The sequence below is a fragment of the Mauremys reevesii genome, linkage group 11 (genome assembly GCF_016161935.1).
Source record: "Mauremys reevesii isolate NIE-2019 linkage group 11, ASM1616193v1, whole genome shotgun sequence".
In the NCBI taxonomy this organism is placed as follows: domain Eukaryota; kingdom Metazoa; phylum Chordata; order Testudines; family Geoemydidae; genus Mauremys; species Mauremys reevesii.
The window spans coordinates 50,357,926-50,383,804 of record NC_052633.1 but is presented as its reverse complement, the minus strand read 5'-3'; the positions used below and the strand labels follow the sequence as shown (position 1 = coordinate 50,383,804).

At 40.3% G+C, this 25,879-nt stretch overlaps 1 protein-coding gene across 4 annotated transcripts in view; it reads right to left on the bottom strand.

Moving 5' to 3' along the window:
* The window catches only part of STAM2 (signal transducing adaptor molecule 2), a 35,377-nt gene extending 12,844 nt beyond the window's left edge, over nt 1-22,533 (bottom strand). Inside the window, exons 1-8 of one of the 4 annotated variants that reach the window (XM_039495108.1) lie at nt 22,376-22,533; nt 16,254-16,338; nt 13,641-13,716; nt 13,287-13,382; nt 4,593-4,739; nt 2,772-2,841; nt 1,764-1,953; nt 191-285 (exon numbers count right to left, since the gene is read on the bottom strand). In XM_039495108.1, coding sequence (XP_039351042.1) covers nt 191-285; nt 1,764-1,953; nt 2,772-2,841; nt 4,593-4,739; nt 13,287-13,382; nt 13,641-13,716; nt 16,254-16,338; nt 22,376-22,415 — 799 coding nt within the window. In that variant the 5' untranslated portion in view covers nt 22,416-22,533. Of the gene's footprint in view, nt 1-190; nt 286-1,763; nt 1,954-2,771; nt 2,842-4,592; nt 4,740-13,286; nt 13,383-13,640; nt 13,717-14,123; nt 14,251-16,253; nt 16,339-22,375 lie in introns of those variants that run through there. The other 3 variants (XM_039495110.1, XM_039495112.1, XM_039495111.1) reach the window with 3 other exon arrangements.
* Between the last annotated feature and the right edge of the window lie 3,346 nt (nt 22,534-25,879).

Here is a 25,879-nt window from a genome sequence, read left to right as displayed (position 1 = left end):
CACTGAAGCCAGAGGCAAAATTCCCACTGACTTAAATTGGGTCAGGATTCCATCCCTGGATTCTCTTCCTGGTATACTGTGTGACCTCGGGCAAGTCACTGTACTGAGGGATTAAAGAGAAGCCAAGTCGAATTTTTCACTTGCCCACCTTTTTAAAGCACCACTTGGTAGCTTTTAATATGTAACTTACCTGTCTCAGGTTCTTCATTTAAGTTAGAGGATACAAAGTTAGATGGGAATAGTCCTACTCCTCTCTGATTTTCACCTTTCCACCAATTGGCATCACTGAGGAATTAAAATGTTTCATTAGAAAACTTTAAACATTCATACCATTAAAAGCTAAATTTACAAACAGATTCTAAATAGCTGGAGGTTCTTATTCCATCATTCTCTCTTTCAGTTATTAAGGAGGTATTAGAAACCATAAGTGCTATTAATAATATAACCTTATTAATATAACTTTAATCCTCAAGCCTCTAACTCAGGCAAAACTTCATCAATATCAGTGATAACACTGCCCAAATAAAGGCTGTGCGCCCATTGGAGCAAATTGCTGAGTACACAGCAGTCAAGGGCTCAGAACAACTTGCAGGATCAGGCCTATAGGACCGACAATGTTCTGTGCTATTCTACTGTAGAGTACAGTAGTGGGGAAATTCAAGTCAAAAGATACTGTCAACTTAGGAATTACACTCTGCCTGAAATTCACCCACACACTGCAACTCAAAAATTAATGTTTATTTTCTTCAATTTTGTGCATTTGACAGCACTTTGTCTCAATACAGTCTGTTTCTCTGATTTATATGGGACTTTCACCCAGCAACAAAGGAGAGGAAAAGCATTTTTACGGACAGGAGAACTGTAGTAGTATCACACCAAAAATCAGTAGGATCATTCAGGGGGAGATGTAGTGCATCTTAAGCTTTTTAACTTGTCACAAATTAACTAAATTTTGAGTTGACTGTGACCCACTAATTTAACCTAAAAATTGTACAAATATTACACAAATTGGGAAAAACAAAGGCAGAGCTACAGTTTCTGCTCTAATGCCTACTAGCAGAAAAAGGAGGAACAGTAAGTCACTGTTTGCTAAATAAGGACAACGCTGACAGAGAATTAAATTTTATTTTCCAGCTAAAGTCAGGGCAGCGATGGTGCAGCAGCAACACTGAAGAGTAAAATTAAAAATTAAAGAAGTCTGACTGTTCTGTTAAGACTACATCCATAATTAGTCTGTAAAGCACTTGGATGATTTAAAGGACAATATAATTGTTAAACATTGTCCTAATCATTTTGTACCTGAATAAATATGGACACAGTCAGCAGCCAGGGCGTTCATTTCTAGATGGAGCTTGAATTTATTATATGCCATTACTGGATGTACAGAGTGTTTTATGTCAGGTCAAAAGTAAAAATCCTTGCCTCAAAGTACTTATAGACTAAAGACACAAACAGTATAGATCTAAACTGAAGACAAATGAAATGTGGATGTTAATAAAGGGCTCTGTTGGCTTCAACAGAAGATCCATGCACAGGATAGCTAAAAGTAATTGAAAGAAAAATGAGAGATGCTTTGAAATTATTAATTGGAAAGCTGTCCCAAGTGTAACGGATGGTGTAAAAGAAGGCAATATCAGGAGTTGTAGAAAGAAAAAGAAAAAGAAAAACAGTCAGGACACAGCTCATAAAGAACCAATTTAGAATGTTCACAGCCAACATAATGTTTCAATAGTAAAATACACCTTCATCTAAACACACTGTACCTGTCATCCAAAACGATGATAATTTCTCCACTTTTAAACGTGAGCTCATTGTCCTCAACAGCTTCAAAGTCATACAGGGCTCGCACCTTCCTTAAGACCTTCTGATTGTTCTGTTGAATTTCTGCAGATGGGTATAAGGATTTAGTTTCCGTTTGCTGCTGTTTCTGCTCTTGCAGAGATAATTCAATAGCTACGGTTTGGAAAATAAAAAAATTAAGTCTGAATATTTTATTATTTATGTATAAATTTTAGTTTCTGAAACAAGAAAAGTGAAAGACCAACTTCATATAATATATTTTTAAAATGAAGTACACGATATAGATCTGTTTTTCAGATTAAAGGTATTTTGAATTCAAATTCCTTATTCTTAAACTTTTAACCTGTCTAAACTCCAATAAGTTTACTTAGCTCTGCAATTTGAAAGTTCAAAAGAAACTAGCCACAAACAAGTTCTGAAATATATTATAAAAGCAAACATGTTAATTACAATAGGAATTTCAAGTTCACTATAAGACACAGATGTTATTGATAGTACCAGAAATCTGTATACAAATTCTTCGCTGTGTCATGTGAGTAAGGATATCTGCACAACATGAGAGCATAAAGAATAAAAACATTTTAAAGCCTCCATCTTTCAGAGCAGACAGATGGGGAGGGGAGGAAGAGAGGGGATGGGGCAGAAGGGAAGAGGAGATCAAGAGCTCTATAAAGAGGAACAAAACAGATGCAGTACAAGCAGTCCCTCCAAGGCCCATGCCAGTGTACTGCATATGGATGTAATACCTCTTATCCACCACCTCCTCCAAAGCTTTTTTAAAAGCAGCATATTATTCTCTCCTGGCCTCCCACACCGTTATCACTTTCCATTCTGCGGAACAGTTTTCTCTGGGTACAGTTTTCTTTTTTAGTGGAAAATTTATGCATGTTAACAAAATGCGTTTCAGAGCACAAGTATAGAACACTTATAAGTGTTACATTTCTAACCAAAGGCTGTGACTAATAATTTACCTTTAGCTATATCTTCATCTTCTTTGTTTTTGCTTGATGATGCACCATTCTTGGTGGCACTTGTGAGAGTCTGCAAATGAATTGGCAACATGAATACAGCTATGTTTCAAGCAAAAAAGAAAGCTCTACAGTCCTTTTTTTTTTTTTAAAGGAATGTATATGTAACAGTATTACATACCTACCTCACCCCCCATCATTTCATGCCATCAAGTGGAGATTCCCCCTCCTCCCCCGCCTTTTGTTTGTTGTAGACACAAGGAAACCATTTATTATTTCCACCCCACTCTGCAGGAAAATATGCCCTCGGCCTGTCATACTCCCCACTGTTGCAATGCAATTCCCTCTAAGCACAGCAACAGCAGAGGAAGTCAACTAAACAGCATCTAGGTTAGGACTTACAGAAAGGAGAAAGACCTTTTTGTTGTGAGCGCGAAGAGCCACCCTCCACCGCTATGAGTATGGGGTGTGAGGGAGAAAGGAAGTAAAACTGGTCATCTGCTACATTAAAGAGATTAACAGGAAAAAAAGCAAGGAGCATATACAACGGCGTGCGATTCTCCTTGAAGCTTTCATAAACCCTAGCAGAGAAGGGGCCTTGAGGCCCAGCAACAGTACACTCAGTGTAAGGCCCTAGTGATGATACTGTTTCTCATGAGTCCTAACAAACATTTTTTTGCAACAACAAATGTTAATGAACAATGAATTCTTCAATCTCACTTGTTTGTAGGACAATGCGTGAGGTAATATAACTGAAAACATTCAGCCTGTCGAGACCCAAACATAAAATTTTATCCACAAGAGACAATGAAGTGAAACTCGTTGTCAGTAGTTCAGCAGTGCAAGCCTAGTTGAAGAACTCTCCATCTATTAATTCAAATCTTTGCCATATCTGTGATTTACAGCATACGCTTTTACCTCCAAATCCAGACTCTCAGTTTTGTTTTGACAAGTCCCAGCTGGCTAGCAGACAAAAAGCACCTCTCTCAATGTTAAGTAGGGCAAGATTAAAAGTTCATGAAATTTTATGCAACACACAATACTTTGTCTTTTTGTTTGTTTAGGATTATTCTAGTCAAATTCTGGAATGTACCATACACCTACTATCCAGAGAACTAGCCATACTAGCTATAAGAGATACCAGGATAGAGGGGTAGCCCCATCACACAGAGGAAGGGCAATTCCTGAAATGGATGGATGGTTGTGTGGTTAAGAAACAGGACAGGGATTTAGGAGATCTGTTTCCAGCTCTGCAACAGATTAAACGCATCTGGTAGATCACTTGACCTCTCCATGCCTCAGCTCCCCATCGGGACAACAATACTCATCTCATGGGGCATCGTGAGGATAAATAAGTTAATGTGTGAGGTGTTCAAATAGTCACCTTTGGTGCTACAGAAACACCTAGAAAGTGCACTGTAGGGAGGACAACAGGCAAGGCATTTAAATTCAAGCTACTGAACACCTCAGAAAAGTTTTGACTTAGTCTGGGATAGTCAGGCATCAGGTGCCGCTCCAGTTTGCACAGTGGCAGCATACAGCACAATTTAGTCATCCACTCATACATTCTGAAGGCAGGAAAGAAGTAAAAGAGCAAAATGAACAGATGTGTGCCTGGTTGTGGAAGGGAGAAGGTCACTCCTAAACTGGGACCCAAAGGCACCTCTGGTTTTATAGCCTGCTCTTTTAAAAAGCAACAGAAAGATGTCATTTCAATAGATTATTGGTCTTACCTCCATATTCATAACACAAGCACATCATTAGAAATCTAATATGAAAAAAGTCTTTTGGCATGTGTCAGATCAGAATTATATCTGTCATTACCTGAGATCCAGCTGTAGGAAAAGTTACTCCCTCTTCTTTAAGAGATTTAATAGTTGCAGATATTAAGCTAAATTGAGGGTCCTTTTGAAATTCTTCTGACCACTCCATCATTAAAGCTTTTAGCTTTTCACATACTTTAGGATGAGCCTATAAGACAAAGTTAAATAATAACTGTGTAGGGAAGGATGTTTATAGACATAGAAAGAGCAGAAATCACTGTATGCCAATAATTCAAAACCCTGTAACATAAAAGGAGATTCAACAATAAACACTCACATAAAATTATGATTTTATATGATGTTACCATGTCTTAAATAGTGCATTATATCGTACAAAAGAGCATTATACATATAGGTCTAGAGCCTGGAAGTGCAGCATGGACTTTTTCTACCATTAATGGATTCTGGTATCACAACCAGCATATCTAGCTCCTGGAGGATCAATATAGGATGGTACCTCCAGTAGCACAGAGACAGCACATCAGCTCCTACACCAGGGGTTCTCAAACTGGGGGTCAGAACCCCTCAGAGGGGTCGCAAGGATTTTACATGGGGGTCGCGAGCTGTCAACCTCCACTCTAAATCCCGCTTTGCCTCCAGCATTCATAATGGCGTTAAATATATTTAATAGTGTTTTTAATTTATAAAAGGGGGGGGTCGTCACACTCAGAGGCTTGCTATGTGAAAGGGATCACCAGTAAAAAAGTTTGAGCGCCACTTCCTACACCATATTCCCTCTAACGCAAGGTAGGGGGCATCGCCGTGTCCCCTAACAGTCTACTGAAATGTGGCTATTGTCTTTGTCTCACGTTCTACAACAAATCTCAAAAGCTCTCAATTTTTCACAAAACCATGTTCTCTGGCCAGCAGTACTCACTATATAATGTGCTATAGGCCTGCGGCTTTTTATAAAACATTAAACATACACCAGGAGTAAGACATAAGGTAAGAGAACACCTGAACTAAACTCCTATACATAATCTGAGGAAAACATAAGGAGGTGAGATCTTTAGAACCGGTGTTGTTCAGAGACAAATGCAAAATTTAAGGTGGCAAAAATTCACCTTTACACTTTTAGAACCACTAAAATAGAACAGATAAGTAATCCTCAGGACAAGGGAAAAATAGATCAACACGAACTGCAACCCCCAAAACCAGCATGTATAAATGTAAGTCTACAATATGAAACCTGTAGTACTTAAAGAAAGAGCAAAGCAACTTTCTAAATCAGGGTATGTCTACACAGCACTTAAAAATTCCCAGCTGTCCAATGCCAGCTGGATCAGGATCATGGGGCTCAGACTAAGGGTATGTCTATACAGCAATGTAAGCCCAGACTTGAGCCTGGACTCAAGCCTAACGCCCCCCACTTGCATCCATACACCAATTGTGTTAACGTAGGGCTCAAACCTAGGGTCCCAGGACCCGGCAGGTCTGGACGGACCAAGCCAGTGTTAAGCTGGGACTCAGGGTTCAAGCCCTATTGCTTTCCTGTGTGCACGTGGCCCCAGCTTGACTCAGGTCCAGAAAATCCTCCAGAGTTTCTTGGGGCAACTTGCTTAGTCCTCTCTATGCCAACGATCTCTGGTGCGGTCTACTGCACTCTGTTGCAAATGAAGCCACACTTCCCTTTCCAAAGGGCAGCAGCTCAGATTAGTGCTAACCCATTGTCTCCTGAACACCAGTTTGCAAGCAAGCTATCAAAGATCCTACAGGGTTTTCAGTGGAGACAGATCAGAAGAAGCTTTTTGCAAAGACAGATTTTGGTGCACGATTCCTAGGCACCCCTGCACACACAGCCTCGCGGAGGGCAGGGGACAAGCAGGGCCACCCAGAGGATCCTTCCGTTCCGGGACCCACCGCCAAAGTGCCCCAAAGACCCACGGCGGGGACCCCCCACGGCCGAATTACCGCCGAAGCGGGACCTGCCGAAGCGCAGCCCCCGCCGCAGGTCTTTGGGGCACTTCGGCGGCGGGTCCCAGAACGGAAGGACTCCCCCCCCCCGCCACCGAATTACCGCCGAAGACCCGGCTGCACTCCGGCGGCAGGTCCCGCTTCGGCGGTAATTCGGTGGCGGGGGTCCTTCTGTCCCGAAGAGGAAGGACCCCCCCACCAGCGAAGACAGGGAGCGAAGAAGCTCCGGGGCCCCAGGCCCCGTGAGAGCTTTCTGGGGCCCCCCGGAGCGAGTGAAGGACCCTGCTCCAGGGGCCCCGTAAAACTCTTGTGGGAGCCCCTGCTGGGCCCGGGGCAAATTGCCCCACTTGCCCTCCCCTCTGGGCGGCCCTGGGGACAAGGGCCAGAGAGCGGAGCAGGAACTAAGTGGCTGCCCTGTAGAGAAGGGGAGTGGTAGAGCTCCTGGCTCAGCATGGTGTGGGAGGGAATACCTCCAACACCGCAGACATTCCCCCTACCTTCAGGGCAGCCACTTGGTCCCTGCTCTGCAATTTGGCCCCCTACGCTCCCTGAGGCTGCTTGTCCAGGAGCCTCTGGGCAGTACATGCTATCAGGGCAATGAGTGGGAGCCAGTCCCAAAACCTCCCTACAGCCTCCTGTGGTGATGGCTCTGCCTCCTCTACACTGCTGCACATGTTTGCCCGAAGTAGAGAGCAAAACTGACAGGCAGAAGGCAGCTCCCAGGATGTTGGGAGGGTCATTCCTCCCCTGGCTGTGCTGAGCCAGGAGCTCTGCTGTTTCCCCTCCCTGCAGGCCAGTTGCTTGGTCCCACTCTGTGCACTGTCCCTTGCTCCCAGGCTGTCCCTGGGGCTGCATGTGCAGAGGTGCCCAGGCAGAGTACACTGTGAGGGCAGCCCCAAAATTTTCCTGCAACCTCCTGTGGATCCCTTGTCCCTGCCTCCCAGGGTAAAGCAGGAGCAGGGATCCCTGGGGGGTGCTGGAGCACACTGCACAAAAGCCCCAGGGATAAACTTCACTGGTCCACAGCCAGCTTGGGGGAGAGGGGGGAAGAAGAGGCGACGTGTTTTTCCTCCAAAACCTACATTTTATGTCAAACAAACAAAAAGACAAAAAAAACCAACCACCAAACAAAAACACCTTCATTGAATGTCCCATTTTGAAAAGAACTGCAAAGTTTCATTTTAATAGTGAGACAGCCCTGGAGACTGACGTCCTAATTATCCTAAGATCAGGTGCACATGGGCATTTTCCTGCCAGTGTGACTCAGCCTAGAGGTGGAGGGCTCAACTCTCAGATCAGATGGTAGTTCAGTATAAAGCCTTCTCAAACTGCAGTCATTCTACTGAGACACCCACCAAAAGAGCTAATGTACTCATGTGGTCCTTATGGGCACCCAAGTCCCACCAATAGCACCATTATAGTTAGGAAACAGAGTATGCTGTAGTTTTCCCACAGTGCAACACATTTATGGGGCTAGAGTGTCGGTACCGGGGGAGAGGAAGAGGTGCTAGACACTCCGAGATGGGGTTACTTTGACTCAGGTTTGTGCACTGCAGCGTGGACACCAGAAACCCTAGGTTCAAGCACGGATCAGAAAATCCTTGACCTACGGTTAAAAATGCAGTGTGAGGCTCAAGCCCAGGGTTCCCAACACAGGTCCGCTGACTCGAGTTCCACTACCGTAGGCTTATATTGCTGTGTAGACATACCCTAACGGGCTCTTTAATTGCAGTGCAGACATTCGGACTCTAAAACCCTGTGAAGTGAGAGGGTCCCAGAGCTCAGACAGCCCGAGCCCAACTATCTACACTTCACTTAAACAGACCCTTAGCCCCAGTCAGCTGGCATAGACCAGACGCAGGTGTAACTGCCATGTAGACATACCTTCAAAGACCTCAGATTAATTAGTGGAATTTGCTTTAACCTTGAAAAAATTATTCACTTTATCAAACAGTGTTCCAATAGCTCTATTCTTAAAGGATCTTCATATAATAAGGGAACCAGTTCTAAAGCCCTTCAGCCTCTCTCACAAGACAGCCAAGATCCTCAGATGCTGTAAGTCAGCATAGTTCCATTGACCTTAATGAAGCGATTCCAATTTACACCAGCCAAGAACCTGGACCTGAGTTTGCAAGCCACATGCAAAAAGCAAGTCATCACCAGATAATATTTCTCTCCTATACTACTACTAAAGATAATGCTCCAGAATAGACTATAAATATAGCTTAATAACAATGTTACCACAAGATTAACAGAAACTTAGTCTTAATCCTCAAACATTTATCTGCTATAATGAAGTCACTTGTTACTCCAAGGAAACCTCTTTAAGATGTTCAATAATCAGCACAAGGATATTTCCAATGAAATGCAGCCCTGGGATAGTTTTCTTAAGGAAGAAAGGAAGTAGTCTTCTGATGCTCTTTTTCATTCTTACGATCTTTTCTTATGAAGGGATGAAGAGACAGTAGGGGAGAATGGGGACTTTCCCAATCACCTGGTGAACACCACCCCTAGTTAGACCCAGTTCTTCAAGAGAATTAGAGGGATCATTTCTCAGCTACAAGTGCTGTCTTACAAGAATATGAAGGACAGATCATCTTGGCAACAAGGGGATGGGTTGAGGAAGAGGACACTGCAGACTTCGATACTTATTCCGCCTGCTGTTCCTTCCTAAAGTGTAAACCATAGGAAATTCTGTTAGAAGGAAGAAACAGCAGAGGTCATTCTAATATGGAAGACCAGTTTGAACTAAACATCCAGATGATGGATGATGATGATGGTTTGAAGTTACTCTATCAGATTCCATCTCTCCAAAGCATCCTGAGGAGCAAGAACTGAAAATAAATGAAAAAGATCAAAGAGTTGGTGGTCATGGGCTGAAGACCTCCCATTCCATAATTCACCATAATACTCTTCTCTTTTATGCCTCCTAACCAATACCTCTTCCTGAATAAGGGCAACAAACATAGGAATTGCCAAACTGGATCCATCTAATCCAATATTCTGTCTCCAGCAGTGCCCAGTACAACATGTTTCAGATTAACGGGTGGGGGTAGGGGTGAGCAGATGTGAGATAATCTGCCCTCCTGCTCCTCTAATCCCCAACTGAGATCGGCTTAAATTCCAAAACAAAGTTTAAGATCCCTTTCAACAAATTGTTAGTACTAAATACTCTGGATATTCTTGTTACTCATAAATTTTCAAACTCTTTTTCGGTCTTGCTAAATTTTTCGCCTCACTGCAATAACCTGTGGCATAGTTTCAGGATAATCATGTTTTGTGTCAAAGTAATTTCATTGACTGTCCCTTTGTTCTCATGTTGAGAGACAGCATGAACAGAATTCCCAACCTCCCTTCTTTATGCCATTCATAATTTAATATACCTATGTCCTTATTTTTCTCCTTTCTAAAAAGAACATTCCCAATCTCTTCTCAGAGTAGAGTTTTCCCATGTCTCTAGTCATTTTCAACAATGTCCTCTCCAAATTATGAACTATTAAAGACTTCTATCAAATTAATGAGACATTATTTCCCTTTGCAGGAACCATGCTGATTAGGTCGTATGATATCATGATCCTCCAGATGTTTTATTATTCTATTTTTAATTGTCATGTCAACCAGTTTATCAGGTACAGATATATGGCACTCTGGTATTTAATATCTCAGATCATCCACAAAGCCTTTTTTAAAAGGAGGTAAAACATTTGCTGTTCTCCAATCCTCTGTTTCAGTCACTTTTTTTAAAAATAAGATTGCATACTTTTGTTAGCAGCTCAGTCACTTCATTCTTGGAATTCTTCAGAACTCATGGAGATACCATCTGGGCCCTGTTACTTATTGCTTTTTAAATTATCAATTTGTTCCAGTATCTCTTCTAATGCCTCAATTTCTGATCATCCCTCACATTTAAAAAAATACTAAACAGATCTGGGGTTAGGAAACTTTCCAACAGCCTGTGTGGTGAAGACTGAGGCATTTAGTTTCTCAACAAAATCCTTAGCTTTCTTAATTACTCCTTTTAACACCTGGTGATCCACTTGACCCATCAGTTATTTCACCAGGATTCGTGATTCTGACATATTAGAATTTCCTGCAGGGTGGATAAAAATCTGATTTTTTTTTATTAAAAACGGTTTAAATCGGATTTTTTTGATAAAATGCTTTTTGAGGAAAAAAGCAAAAAAGAATTTTAATTAAAATACATTATAGCTCAAAGCGACAAAGAGTCCTGTGGCACCTTATAGACTAACAGACGTATTGGAGCATAAGCTTTTGTGGGTGAACACCCACTTCGTCAGACGCATGAGCTTATGCTCCAATATGTCTGTTAGGGTATGGCTACACTTACAAATCTGCAGCGCTGGTCGTCCAGCTGTGCAGGGCCAGCGCTGGTGTGTGGCCACACTCACAGCTACCAGCACTGGTGTGTGGCCACATTTGCAGTGCTGTTGGGAGTGATGCATTATGGGCAGCTATCCCAGCATTCAAGTGGCAGCAACGTGCTTTTCAAAAGAGGGGGGTGGGATGGGGCGTAGTGTGACAGGGAGCAGGCAAGAGAGAGAGAGTGGATTTTTGGAGCCAACACTGTGTTACCTTCCTGCCTTGAAAAATCAGAACATGTTCCCGATCCCTTACCCTTAACTCTTAACTGCAAACAGCCTGCAGCCAACGGACTCCCTCTCTCCCCTCTGCCCCGTTTCTGTCAAGCAAACACTCACTCCCTGCCTGCCTCATTATCTCATTTGATTGTTCACAGATTGATCACAGCAAACAGGAGCTGTGTTTGTAGATAAGCAGCTCCGGGATCAACGGAAGCCTATTTCTGTAGCCTTGAACAAATCAGGGAAATAGCTGTTTTATTGCTGACGCTGTTGAAATTTGGAAGGAACTGAGTGAGATCTTAAAAAGAGAAATATGCAATGACAAGTTAAATTACAAGCATTAAAAAAAACGAATGGGACAAGCACCATCTGCAGCTCATTTTCTTGCATATATTCTCAATACTCGGTACCAGGGTCAAACCTTAATGGCTGAAGAGTTGGCTATGATATGGACATCCAGCAATCATCCCTCCATAATGCCAACTATAATAAACTTCAGACCTAAGGGTGAACCATTCAAAAAATATATGTTTGCTGATGGTTTAAAGAAAGTCACACCAGTGAACTGGTGGAAGTCACTTAAGCACTTGGATTCAGAGACTGTTAAAGTGATAGTCTCACTTTTAACAGCATTAGCTTCTTCTGCCAGTGTAGAAAGAATATTTTCTTCCTTTGGACTAATTCATTCCAAATTGAGAAATCGTTTGGGACCTAAAAAAGCAGGAAAGCTTGTTTTTCTTTCCCAGATTATGAACAAACAGGAAAATGAAGGTGAAGACGACTGAATTAGCTGCAAATGCCAATATTTTAAGTTTCTCATGTTGACCTGGCTGACATAGTCAATTTAAATTTATTTTTTTATTTTTAAATGTCATTTAACTATTTTAGTTAAAAACAGTTTTAACAAAAACAAACCTGATTTTAAAAAACTTGAATGTTTAACTGAATTCAAAAATTCATATGCTTGTTTTATTAAAATATTGTATGTTTGCTGTTGAAGAAAAAAATCCAGAACACATAACATTGTTGTTTTATTTAAATAAAACAATTTAAATGTCTGTCTGGTGATGTTCTCCTCCTAATACAGCGTGGCAAGAAAATCCTCCAAATATTAATGATTAACCTGTTGAATTGGAGATATTTATAAAGACAGTGGGAGGTGAATTATCTGCTCCAATTACCTTTGGTAAATGAAATAACTAAACAATCATTCATTTTCTGACAGAGTTGTAAAATTAACCTGAAAAGTTTTCAAAATAAATCACTTTAAAAATGTTTAGTATGTACCTTCTAAAAATGAAACCTACATCTATCTTTGAGTTGTGAATAATACGTATTAACGTTATAACAACCAACAAGAATGCACTTTTATGTAGAAAGCCATGATTCAATCAAATCTTCCTGACTAGTGATTTAAATCATGATTGAAAGCTATTTGATTTAAATCAAATCCTCCCTGATTTCTTGTTTTTAAATATTTACCTATTTGTTCTTTGAAATCCATTTTTAGCCCTTACAGCTTCTCTCTTACCTACTGCCTTCTATAATTTGAGCGTGTGCTGAATGGCATCACAGGAGTTGTATCCTTCACAATATGGAAATCTTTTGACTTGAATAGTCTCTTGAACCTTGCCATAATGGCTTACATCTTCCTTTCCTGTTTTTTGTTTTTTTTTTTGTTAGCATTGTGTGTGCCTTTTGAGATGGAGAAAAATCAGGCTACTTCTCAAAGTAAGCTTAAACATTCACTATTGTCGACCTAAACATTTTTAGGTTAGTATTTTTCCTTATGAATTTATTCCCACTCAAGCAAAAGATAGTTTCTTCAAGTAGGGGAGACTTCAACATTACCAAGTGAACCAAGTTTAGGAAGATTCCATAAATTTTTGTTAAGATTCCCACAGTAACTAGCTGCAAATGATTTAAGTCATAACCTTTGATATCTGCAAGAGTCACTTCCTTAGCATTTCCCCCACACAAATGAAAGCATTCACAGATTTCAGTGATAAGTAAGATGTATGTCAGTTGTATTTTCAAATGCATCAGAATTGGACAATGTTATTTATAGCATATAAACTAGGCTTTATCACAAATGTACTGAGAGCGCAAAGCAAAACCATATCAAGAATTTCATCCATTCTTATTATATTAGGTATATTTAGTAAATTATAACACATTACCTTATTTATTATACCACGTACTTCACCTGCAAAATCACGGGAACATATTTCTAAGTGAAAAATCTTTCCACAGTTTGACACACAGGCTCCTAGCAGCTGAAAACAGAAATAAAATTGCAAAAAATGTTGAAGACAGCAATGGCAGTGATTTGTCCAAAACACAAGTGTTTGTTGTTTTAAAAAAAAAGTGAGTAATAAGGGCTAAATTCCACCTTTAAATAAGTATGCCAACTCCCATCAGCTTGATCTGGAATTAAATACATGTATTCATGGACAGAGTTTGGCTAGAATGGTTGCTTGAGTACATAAAGATACAGATGTAAAGTTCCGCAAAATAATGTATAGTCTACTTACCGTTAGTGCTTGCAAAGCAACATGTGGAACCTTATGATTTACTCTTTTCATTATGGCTTTAAGGCAATCTTTTGCTCTAGAAGAGAATTAAGAAAATATCAGTGATAGTATAGTATAGTTCAGTCACTGTGAATTGCAAATTAAAATGTCACCATATAGTTATCATCCAGGGAAGTTAAGTCAGCCAATGAAATGTACGATACAAGTTTTAAAGGCTAGCAATTTAGCCAACCCAAAACTCAAGTTTTCCATAACAGTGCAAGGTTGGGAATTACTACCAATGGCTGGAGAGAACCACTTGAAGGAGATGGACCTGAAGTAGACAACAAGGAAGAAGATCCTCTACACTAAGAAGCAATTGCCATGTTTTAAAAAGTGCATTTTGTCTAGATATCGGGGGGGGAAAATCACATATCAAGGTGGATAAAAACAATGATTTTTTTAAAATTTAAATCTTATTTACATGTTGTTAGCTCTTTATACCTATTTTAGAGTCAACTTGCTGAAGCAGCTGTTTTGTACTTTTTTTTTTTTTAATTTCTTCAATGTTGGAAAGTTTTCAGGTTTTATAGATTTTTTTCCCAACTAAGAAGTTTCACAGTTAAAATGCTCATCTCTCCTGAAAAAGTAAGTCCAGAACTTCATTAACGTTTTTACAGTGAAAACACCACAAATACAAAATTTATAAGCAAGTAGCCCATGATACATTTGCAAACGAACACCACCTTTGATATACTGAATTTCAACAGAAACATTTCAACTTTCTGAACCTATCAGGCTATATTCCTCACTTTAATCTATTTTTGAAAAACTGGGCCTGTGGTAGATAGAGACCACAAGAGCTTTGTTAGTGTACGGAAAGTCTAAACAACTTTTCATTATCAACACTGAAGCAGTTTTGTTTTAAAACAACAAATATTTTATACCACAGAGAGAAGAGTTAAAATACAACTATAGCCCCAAGGTTGCATACACTTAGGCACATTGTTGACTTTAAGCATATGTCATCTGTTAAAGTTACTTTTAAGAGTAATTCGATGAAGTGCAAACCTGTTTACGTGTTTCCTGTATCAGGGCCTTGATTTTCAGTATTTTGTTTTTTGCCTATAGCAGTTTTGTAAACTTCAAATAAGATATGTCATCAGTAGTGGCATTAAAAAACATACTTTAGCTTGTAGATTTTAATCTACAATTACAATAGCACTAATTCTAAAGTCAGTTTTTAAACAGCTTCAACCTGATTAAAAACAGTGGGTTTTTTTCAACAAGAGATTTAAATCATTCTAACCCAACAGCTGTACAAAAATCATTTGGAATGTACAAGGATGGATATTAAAAAAGTGTTAAGGAAAAAAGTTAGACTTGTTTTTCTCAAAGGCTAAGGAGCCCAAAACATGTGTCTAATTGTGGGAGATCATGAAGACAGAAGAGCTTTATCAAGTTAGAGGTTGCACCTCTGTACCCTAGAGGAGGTAATGGCAAAAATCACCCCTCCGCCCCCCAAAAAAGGCAGTTTAAGTGCTGTCAGTGGTTACATCTAGTCCAACCCTCTCAATTTTTGTTTAACTAAAATTTCATTTTTTTTCACAGCCCACACAAACAAGAGACTGACCAGCATGTGATGTCACATATACAGAGAAAAATAATGGTTTTTTTTAAATCATTTTAGTTCAGTAATCTTAAACTTAAGCATTAAAAGATTTCAGACAGATAAGATTTCTATGTTGATAGTTAAGACAAATGCAAAGATATTATAAAAATGAGCTACTTTTGACTGATAAAAGTCAGCCAATCTAGAGGCAAAGATCAGCAGTTACATTTGACTATTATAGGACGGTTGAACTTCTGCTTGTGTTTAAATGTATTAAACTCCATTTTGATCATGACCCCACTCTTTTCCATGTTGACTTCCATCCATTTTACACATCCCTGTAAAACATAAGGGCCTGTCTACACTGGCAATTAACAGCGCTGCAACTTTCTCGCTCAGGGGTGTGAAAAAAAAAACAAACCCTGAGCGCAGCAAGTTGCAGCACTGTAAAGTGCCAGTGTAGACAGCGCCCCCAGCACTGGTAGCTGCGCCCCTCGTTGAGGTGTTTTTTTTAGAGCACTAGGAGAGAGCTGCGCCGCGATCACACAAGGCACTGCCGCGGCAGCGCTTTAGCGTTGCCAGTGTAGACTAGCCCTAATTTTTCATCATAGGTAACTTTCCAATTTAGACAAGTTTCTGCAATGAATCCAGTTGTACTTTCTCCTCCTGGCCTGGATGCTTCAGTAATTTCATGCTCTCTCATTTATCATGAATAACTTGATTTACTGTGCAATACTGCATAAAAATTGGAATGAGTCCAACATACACCAATTACTCTGCAGGAAATCCTGTTGGAAGAAACTTCAGTCAGGTTCAAAACTTCTTCTCGGAGCCTTTAAAGCCAACCATGGTCACTGTTAGTACTGTTTACGAAAGTGTTTATTGATCATATTACATTCTGCATAGCTGACTCAGATACACATTTTAGGAAGCTCCACCACTCTAACAGTGGTGCACATTGTGCTGGGTTTTTTTTTAAGTGACTGTGGTGTAAGACATTGTGAAGCTGAAATGCATCTTACCCATTAGGAGTACTTCCAACTTTGTCACATATATCCATAATAAGACCCCAGTCCTCACTGGTATTGTATTCATTTGTGGCTTTTTCTACAAAGAAAAAGATAGACTTTAGATTTATAATTTGGTGAATTAGCTCCTTTCAGAATATGACAGAACCACCATTTTATATATAAATAATTAAAAGAAGAGCAATGTCTTTTCTAAACCAATGCTAACATTTACTAATTTCTAAAACAGCTTTAAATCCCTGTTTGCATTTATAGGTAGTATTTTATTATATACACAAGACACTTTATATTATGAAGCAAGACAAAGTACGATTAGCATTCATTAAAATCAAAAGATGAAAAATAGTACCTAATAATTTACAGCATTAAACATTGAACTATATACTATGCTACATAATTTGTTTAGTTATTGCATGTTGAAGTCATAGTCCTCCATATTTAGATTTTCCCCAAGGTTGTTAAGTTTGTACATTGTTACACATTTCATAAAGGTCGTTAAAAAAAATGAAAAGGTGATTCTTAACTGTTTTCATAAACTAGCCTCTCCCTTATTCAAATGACTTCTTAAAACACATTCTTCCATGAGACTTTCAGTGACAGTTCACCAATGTCAGGAATTGGTAAGAGGAAAAGACAGTGATAAACACAAACTGCTCTTTGTACAAAACCCATGATCCACCCAAAGTGTTTCGACCTTTTATTGTGTTTCACCCACTCCACCTCCCTTTGAGGCCTAATGTCATTTAGTAACCTACTCACAAGTTGAACTGTAAGATCTCACAGTGGGATCATGTCATTTTAATCACACAAACAATATATAATAATTTAATAAATAATTTTCAAGTAACAAGTTAAAGAGTATGTGTATTGTCTTAAGATTTATTTTTAGACTGTTACAGTTTTAAAACAAACATTCTAACTCCATTCAATGTGGAAAAGCTAAAGCAAACAGATTTATGCTTTGGGTTCCATCAAAAATGCTTCACAAGCAGGCCTGGCAGTATCATAACCTTTGTGGTACCTAGTTGCAGTAAGATAAACCACCAAAACCCTTTAAATCTCTAATACTGTACTGTACTGGTGCTCTGTAATGGCAACTATTCTGAAACCGCATGAGTTCCTGACTGCAATACCATTACGGCATTATTTCATACCTGTAATTATGTTATTTCTCTGATAGCAAGCTTCACTGCTCAATAGTTTGAGACACAGTTGCAACCACTTTCTGGGTTAGATTGATTACAAATTAGGGAGTGGACTTCAGAAAGCAGCCAGAGCAGCAGCAACCAACAGTGACCCTGGAAATCTTATACTGACACACAGGTGAACCTAGGAGGAGGCATATGAATCTAAGGTGTTGGCCACAGTACCGCCACTACAACCTAGACTTGCTATTCTGGGAAAGCAGGGCTGGAGTCTAAGAAATATCCAACTCCTAAGAGAACACCTGGAGAGGTCTTTACATAAAGCTGGAAACTGCAGTTGCTTGAACTCTGAAGGAAATCAATGAGTATTCAAAAATTTACATAATTGAGCCTGTGAATTTTTACATTCATTCCTTGGCTATTTTGGCAGTATGATTTGAGAGCACTGAATACTCATGAAAGTAAAGAACTAAACAACATTCACAGAGAGCCAAATTTAATGCAATGGGGCTAGGCAATAACTGTGCCTATGGCACTGCCAAATAACCCCATTTTAGACTTTCAAGACATTTGTTATTCCAGTCCTGGCTTCCCTTGAGCTGTGACTACCAGTCATGACAAACTATGTGGTGGTTTTGTAACGCAGATTAGAGCCTAATATCAACAAATTCATCTTTACTTGTGATTGAAGGGTTATATTCTAGGTCTCTAAAGATTAAGCACTTGCGCATTTATCTAGTACATAAAACTAGGCAGAGTTTTTGTATACAATGAGAAAATGTTTGTACAAAACAGTGAATGCCAGAGGGAGAATTTGCTCCCCAACGCAATGAAATTTTAAATGATGGCATTATCTAAATAAGTGAAAGATTTCAAAACTTTTTTATTTTAAAAGTTAGGACTAATAAAAAAGTCTATATTCCAGATTGGTGCCTGACTCTTTTGAATCATGAAATACAGACACTTAGTAAGAGTAACTAGAAGAATATCTCCTGCAACTATTTTGTCTATTTAAAGTTAGTGCAGCACTGATAACATTTAAACAGGATGCTCTTCACTGTATTAGCTTTGACCTAACTGCTGAATCTTTTTCACAAATGGTAAATAAATATTACCATTGTACGATTAAACTTTCTGATTGTGCTTACTGAAAATATATTAAAGTTTTGCTAATAGCTAATTTTACAACTTTATTTTGCTGCTATTTCTCAAAAGAGATTGAAATACAATTGGAGGAGGAAATGTCTTCTACATATCACATTGCATTTTTTTATTAAAAACTTGAAGTACAGCTGAGAACTAACAAGCAAATTTTTGTTACATCAAAATGAATTCTTGCAAGAAAATTTACAATTTTTCCTCACTTCATGAGATGTAATTTTATTCTGCTATACATTTAAAAAGGCTCTCAAATACATTTGATCAGGTGAGCTCTTTTTTTTCTGGTGCTCACTGGCAATCTATTCTTCGTCAGATTTAATTAATTAGAGTCAGTTGTACTTTTTCAAGAAAATGAATGAATGACAAATTTATCCAATGTTGAAGTGGGATTTACTGATCGTAGTTACTTTATGTTATACACACGCACCCCATCCCTACTGAATATTTAATCATGGATTAAAAAACCCATTTAATCAAAACAGAACTTCCTTCTACTACACTAGCTATTTCACCACACAGTACTTTCAGCTAATGTCTCCAAAGCTTTGAATACTTTATTCTTAAAAAGAGCAATTGACACTTCACATAGTATATTTAAGAACAATTCTTCAAACTGCATATGTCTTTTACTTTCAACATATACATGAAAACAGGATCTTTAAAAAATTTACATGTTCCTGAAGTTTGTTATTCATTGCCTTAATCCTCTGACACCAATCATTTCCACACCAATTTTGATATTAAATGTAAGCTTTCCATAGATAAGAATTTATCTATCTGCTCCTGTTGCTTTAAGAAAGAGATCCTGCTTTCACAAAAACATATCTAGAATTAAGAACTACGGAAAGAAAAATAGAATACCGACGGCAAAGTAAAATCTTGTTTAATATGTTTTTCAAAAGTATTTCAAGAAAACAGCAACAAATCCAAATTTCACAAGTATAAAGGACACCCAGAAAAAAAAAAAAACAGATAAAAAGGCAAGTATCAGACATGCATCTGACAAAGTGGGTATTCACCCATGAAAGCTTATGCTCCAATACATCTGTTAGTCTATAAGGTGCCACAGGACTCTTTTTTGCTTTTTACAGACAAAAAGGCAGTTAGTCATAGATATGGGTTACAGCCATAAAAACAACACAAAAGCAGCAATATGCTATTGTAAAATACGCATGCAGGTATTTTAGTATTTTTGACATCCTAAGCTATTATTAAAAAGGGCCCTTAAGGGACAAATCCTTATTTTGGCAAGATTCACATTTCCATCAACCAGTGTTTTGCACGAAAAGGAACTGCAGGATTCAGCCCTATTATTTGTAAAGCCACCTCTTGTGTGTCCTGGTTTAACTACATAACCATACAAAACATGTACATAGTAGCTGGATCATGTTTAAAGAATGGCACATTTAAATATTAATGCATTTCACAATTCCAAGCTCTTAACTTTTGTCTAGAATACTGGGGAAAAGTTAAGTTGAGGTCCCCAGTCCTGCAAACCTTGACTCATGCAAATACACCACAGAGACATTTAAAAGTGTCCTCATTGGTGCAGGCAAACAGATTTCATGAGGCCTTTCAAACAGAATGAACTGAACTCATGCATAGCTGGTTTGGCAGGTTTATACCTTCACCTCAATCATATGTCAACATCATCAACTCATAATAGGTTTTGTAGGAAAGGAGAATGAAGGGAATGCTGTTAGCATGCACACTTTGTAGTTAATAAAACAAGTGTTTAAAATTGGTTAGCATTTCTTCCACTCTACTAGCTTAAATAGTAGAATAAGAGCATAAGCAGCACAGTTTTCATTAAAATATCATATAGTGTAGAATATTCCACAATTGACTGAAAAACAAGAATGTTGAACTCTATTTAAAATGCCAACATAAAACAAATTTAAATTTTAATGGGATTTTATACTGAATTGGTAAACTTTTTCATTGTTTTTTTCTATTACATATATCTCTGATTAGTTTACAGTAAAAGTTTAATGCTCAGTAAAGTGAGGGATGGATCATACTGTCTGGCCTGGGATCACAAGACTAAAAATTGCTGTGTAGACGTTTGGGATCAGACTGGAGCCTGAGCTCTGGGACACCCTCCTCCCCGTGCAGAGTCCCAGAGCTCTGCTTCCAGCCCAAGCCCAAACATCTGCACAGCAATTTTTCAGCTGTGAAACATGAGCCCTGTGAGCCAGAGTCAGCTGACCCAGGCCAGCTGCAGGCTTTTTATCCCTGCGTAGACATACCCTCAGTGGCTCCATCTAAACAGGACTACTTGATGATTTTGTAACATGGACAGATGTCTGCTAACGATTAACTTGATGCCACCAAATTCATTTCCACCAGACATTTTACTGGCAGATATTAAAACCAGGGTGAAAATCTGGCCCAATACACTTCAGTCAAGTCAAGATTTCATCCCAGCTCTTTGGAGATGGAAATGCCAAACAAATGTACCACTTAACTCCATTCAAACTTGCATATGTAGCTGCTCCTCTGGCTTTCATATCAGACTGCTAGTGATCTGTGTCACACTTTCAGAGTTAACTGCATCTTTGAGCCCCCTCCTCATCCTCCTCAAGGGCTCTCACTCAAGGCTTCAGACTTCCAGCTGTAACTGGTGGAGGAGCATCATTCTTCCTCCAGACTAGGAGTTTAGGTTTGTAGCACCTCTGCACCTCACCATGATTTTCCCATCAAGTCTGACTGGGGCCCAGCACCTACGGTTAACCTCTCTTCAGGGGCTACAACATACCAGTTACCAACCAGCCATCACAAAGTCAAATACAGGTTTCAGAGTAGCAGCCGTGTTAGTCTGTATCCCCAAAAAGAACAGGAGAACTTGTGGCACCTTATTCTTAGTGTAAAAGTGCTACAGAAAAAAAAAACACATAAAACCAGTAAGAGTTCCTAGATGCATGCTAAAACATTGCATGCAGTTGCAATATAGTCTGCACATCTTATTTGTAAAAGTCTCCAAAGGCATTAAGTTTTCTGAAGAAAAAAGTGTCCCAATTACAGTCTTGCCATGGAACCTTTTCCTAAACTGTTGGCTGTACATTAGACATCTTCCTACAGCTTGAATATATAAATTGGCTGTACATGAACATAACATGCCATTTTGAGTCTTGTTGTCAAAAAGAAGGTAGCATATTAGCTACGAATTTTCAAGCAATTATTATTGCAGCCTTATAGGCTAACACACTCTCCAGTTATTCATTGAGCTTAGTCAGAAAAATACATAATATTTTTTCTTAAATTCTGCAACTTGGTTTAACGATGCTAAACTTCTAAGATCCAATAACTCTGGACCCACAGGAAGGCAGGCCAAGGGTCGCGCGCGCGCACACACGAATCGAGGGAAGCAATACACGTTTGCTATCGCCTCTGGTACCTATAGGTGCCCGGTACATGGGGGGTGGGGTGCGGGGGGCGTTGCGCAGGGCAGTTCTTGGGGACTATGCCTCGTGGTCTGTGCTGTGTGTTAAACACCGTCGGCCTCTGCACCGGACTACGCCACAGGGCTCAGCTGTGCAGCAGCGCCCAGTCACAGTCACCCCCCGACACACCCACCCCATTCCCAACGCCGAGCAGGAAAACAAAAGGGCCCGGCCCGCTCCGCTCAGGGACAGAGTGTCCCCACCCCCGGGCCCCCCCCCAGCCCGCCGCTCAGAGACAGAGCGCCCCCGGGACCCCAGCTCGCCGCTCAGGGACAGAGCCCCCGGACCGCCCCCCCCAGCCCGCCGCTCAGAGACAGAGCCCCCCCGGCCACTCGCACTCCGGACACTGGCTGGCTCGCTCACTCACCCACATCCTGCTCGAAGGGGTTGGGGGCGAATAGCGGCATCTCAGCGGCCTCCCCCCAACGAGCCGGGCCCTGCTCCCCTTTCCGCTGAGTCGCAGCAGCTCCCGACGTGCCCCCTCCCCGCGACCGCTTCCTGCTCCGCCCACCGCCACGCAGGACCCGCCGCTGGCGCCCGCGCCGCGCCTGAACCAGAACAGCGAGCCTCGGAGAGGGACAAAGGCCTCGGCCGCAGAGGGCGCTATCGCCACCGCGTAGCTGCTTCTGCCCGGTCTGGGGACCGGGCGCCTCTGGGAATGGGACTGCGGGGTCAGGCACTGGGACAGCCACCTCACGCTCAGACTGGCGGGCGGGGGCCTCACAGGGCGGCGGGGCGAGAGCGTCACCGCCTCACAACGAGCGTGGGGTGGGGGACGCGCTCCGAGTGGGGGGCGTGCAGGCCATGGTGCGGGAAAGAGGCTGCAGGGCAGGGCGCGAGCTAGGTGTAGGCGGGGGAGCGGGACCCAGGACAGGCATGAAGGGGCGGGGCGAGAGAGGGGCAGGCGTCGAGCCGGAGGGGACGGCGTGGGGGGCTGAAGGGGAGCGGCTAGATGGGGTCTCGGGCCCAGAGACCAGGGGAGTAAGGGGGGAAGGTACCTGCTGGGGGCTCCCAAGGGATGGGGCAGCGCCTGGTGACGGGCCTGCCAGCACGTGGCACCGGGAGGCCGAATTTCTCTAGGGCAGAGGGAGGTAGCGTGACCCCTGTCGAGTTACACCAGTGAGTGTCCCTGGCGTCCTCGGGCCACAGTAAACCAAGGTCTGGCGTTAAATGCACTTTTCAAGTTGCCTAAAAATACCCGCTACCCGTTGCACTGCGAGCCTGCCGTGCCACCCGAGGCCGCTCTGCCACCACCCTTCTGTCTCAGGTCGCTACACGGGTTACGTGTAACATTTGAGATAATGACCTGAGAGAACTTACAACACAGAATTTTCAGCTTGTTTACTTGGTGCATTTTCAAGCATTTATAATCGTTTGTTTTCTTTGCATAATAAGTCAGAACATCTATTTGTTTAGGGCACACCATGTGAAGGATACATTTATAAATAGTTAATAAATGATTATTAGTTGTTACCCACATGAGCAGTATAGGTATAAGCAAGGCATTGACCTGTTGGACTCAAGCAATCTATATCCAGTGATTCACCATGTATTAAAGTCATATTTATTATTTAAAGTGTGACTTTATATTCTGTTAAAAAGTGCTTCTGCTTAGAAAGGTGAATTTGTAAAAGTGGTTTTTATTTATTATGTCCCATTGACTTCCCACTCAGATTTGTTCAATTTACAAGTCAAAACTTTCTGACTGCCAGATCTCCAAACTCAGGCCGGTATCTGGAGCCATTTAGGATTATTTTTGCTATATATATCTCACCAACAGAAAATGGTACTTCATTAGCAATTCTGTTGATGCAAGAGCCTGTTTAAAATCTAGCTCATTCTCCTATAATTCTGTAGTGGTAAGATCACTACAAAACAGCAAGAACTAATTATTGTCACTAAAATCAGTAGATATGATTGAATATATACAGGGAGCAGATCCATTAAGCAAGAAGGTCTATTTTACAATCACATTTCAGAGTAGCAGGCTAGAATGTTACCATATTAATCATTCTGACATTCCCTCATTAATAACAGCACATTACTCTCATAGAAAAAAAAAGTAAGATGAGACAACAGTGTGATTTTAGGGTGGCAATATTCATAAACCAGACCTAGAAATACTTTGAATAGTTTCAGAACAAGATTCTTAAAAACATTTTCAGGGTGACTGAATTATTGTTCATCCCACTAATATGACATTTTCATGAACTTTTTTTTCCTAAGAATTTCTGTATGTATGGAAGAATTACAGGATCTTTTATGAAGAGTAAATTGTTAACATTTTTGTAAGGAATTTCACAGGTAAAACCAAAATATTCAATGTACATTTAATATTGCCTCAAAAGAGAAGGAAGTGAATATTTCATATGACAGAAACATCAATTTGAAGGGTATAAAATGATATCATATGTGTCAAAGTGTACAGCATATATATCATTATTGATTATAAAGTTTCAGTAAAAAGAGAACAGTGACTTGTAGCCAGCCATCTTCAGTAGTTGTATTTATTCACTAAGTTGTTCAAAAAGTAAACCATTTTGTTAAAAATGTTTTAATAGTTAGAAGTAACCTGCAGATGGCAATATTGCTTCACTATTAAGATATTAGTAAAGAGCATTATGCTGACTTCTGGAAATGTAACTCAGACTAACTTTTAAGGCAAAATGGAGCTCCTTTCTGTTAGCCCTGGATTTACTAAAGAGGTTGAAAATATATCACTATCAAAATGAATCAGCTTGCATAAAAATGGCACTAATAGGCTTCACTGTTTTAAAGATAAAAATTATGGGAAACCGTTGTCACTTTTTTTTTTTTTGCATTTCTTCAAGTTAGTAATTATGTAGCTTAGATAAAAGAATATAATTTAATGACCTGAGCGACACAATGTCCTATTATTTACCTCAGTCCCACCACCCCAATATCACCTCTTTGCATTAAATTACAGCAGTTGCACATACAAATAGTTTGTTGTCCAGCTCTTGGAGTTTTATAATGTGTCTCATGGACACCATCCTCGTTAAGACGATGTCATGCATCCATCACAGATCCTAGTGTACAGTGTTCCAGTTCGATCTGATCAAGCTGGGGTAGTACATTTGAGATTTGTCATAGCAATTGAATATGCATCATTAAAGATAAGGGTGGCTATAATCTGCTCGATTTTGTGCAAAATAAATTTAGTTCTTGGGTTTCTGGTCTGTTGCAACCTTTAGTTGGGAAGAATCTGGATACCCAGTGTGAAGCTAAATTCTGTTCTTGTGGAGGGAGAGGTTTCAATTCTAACTTCTATAATAATGTTAAACTGCTGGTTTAGATGTGTGTGCCCCCCCCCCACTTACTTTACCAACTCATAATATATTTATCCTCATAATACTCCTGTGAAGAAGGGAAATATGGTTATCCTCATTTTACAGATGGGGAACTGAGCCCAGAGCCTCAGAAGGTGTTTAGGCATCTCATTCTCATGGAAAATCAATGGGAGTTAGATACCTAAATACCATTGAGGATCTGGGCCAGAGAGAGTGGGGGCAGATTTTTACAGACATTTAGACATCTAAAGATAGAGAGGCGTACCTAGTCAGATTTTCAAAGTGCCTAGGCACCTAATTCCCAATAGGAGTTAATAATCTGGCCCTGAGTGACTTGTCAAAATCACAGGATGTCCGTGGTGGAGCCAGTATCAGAGGGGTAGCCGGGTTAGTCTGGATCTGTAAAAACTGACAGAGTCCTGTGGCACCTTATAGGCTAACAGAAGTATTGGAGCATAAGCTTTTGTGGGTGAATACCCACTTCGTCAGACGCATGTGGTGGAAATTTCCAGAGGCAAGTATAAATATGCAGGCAAGAATCAGTCTAGAGATAACAAGGT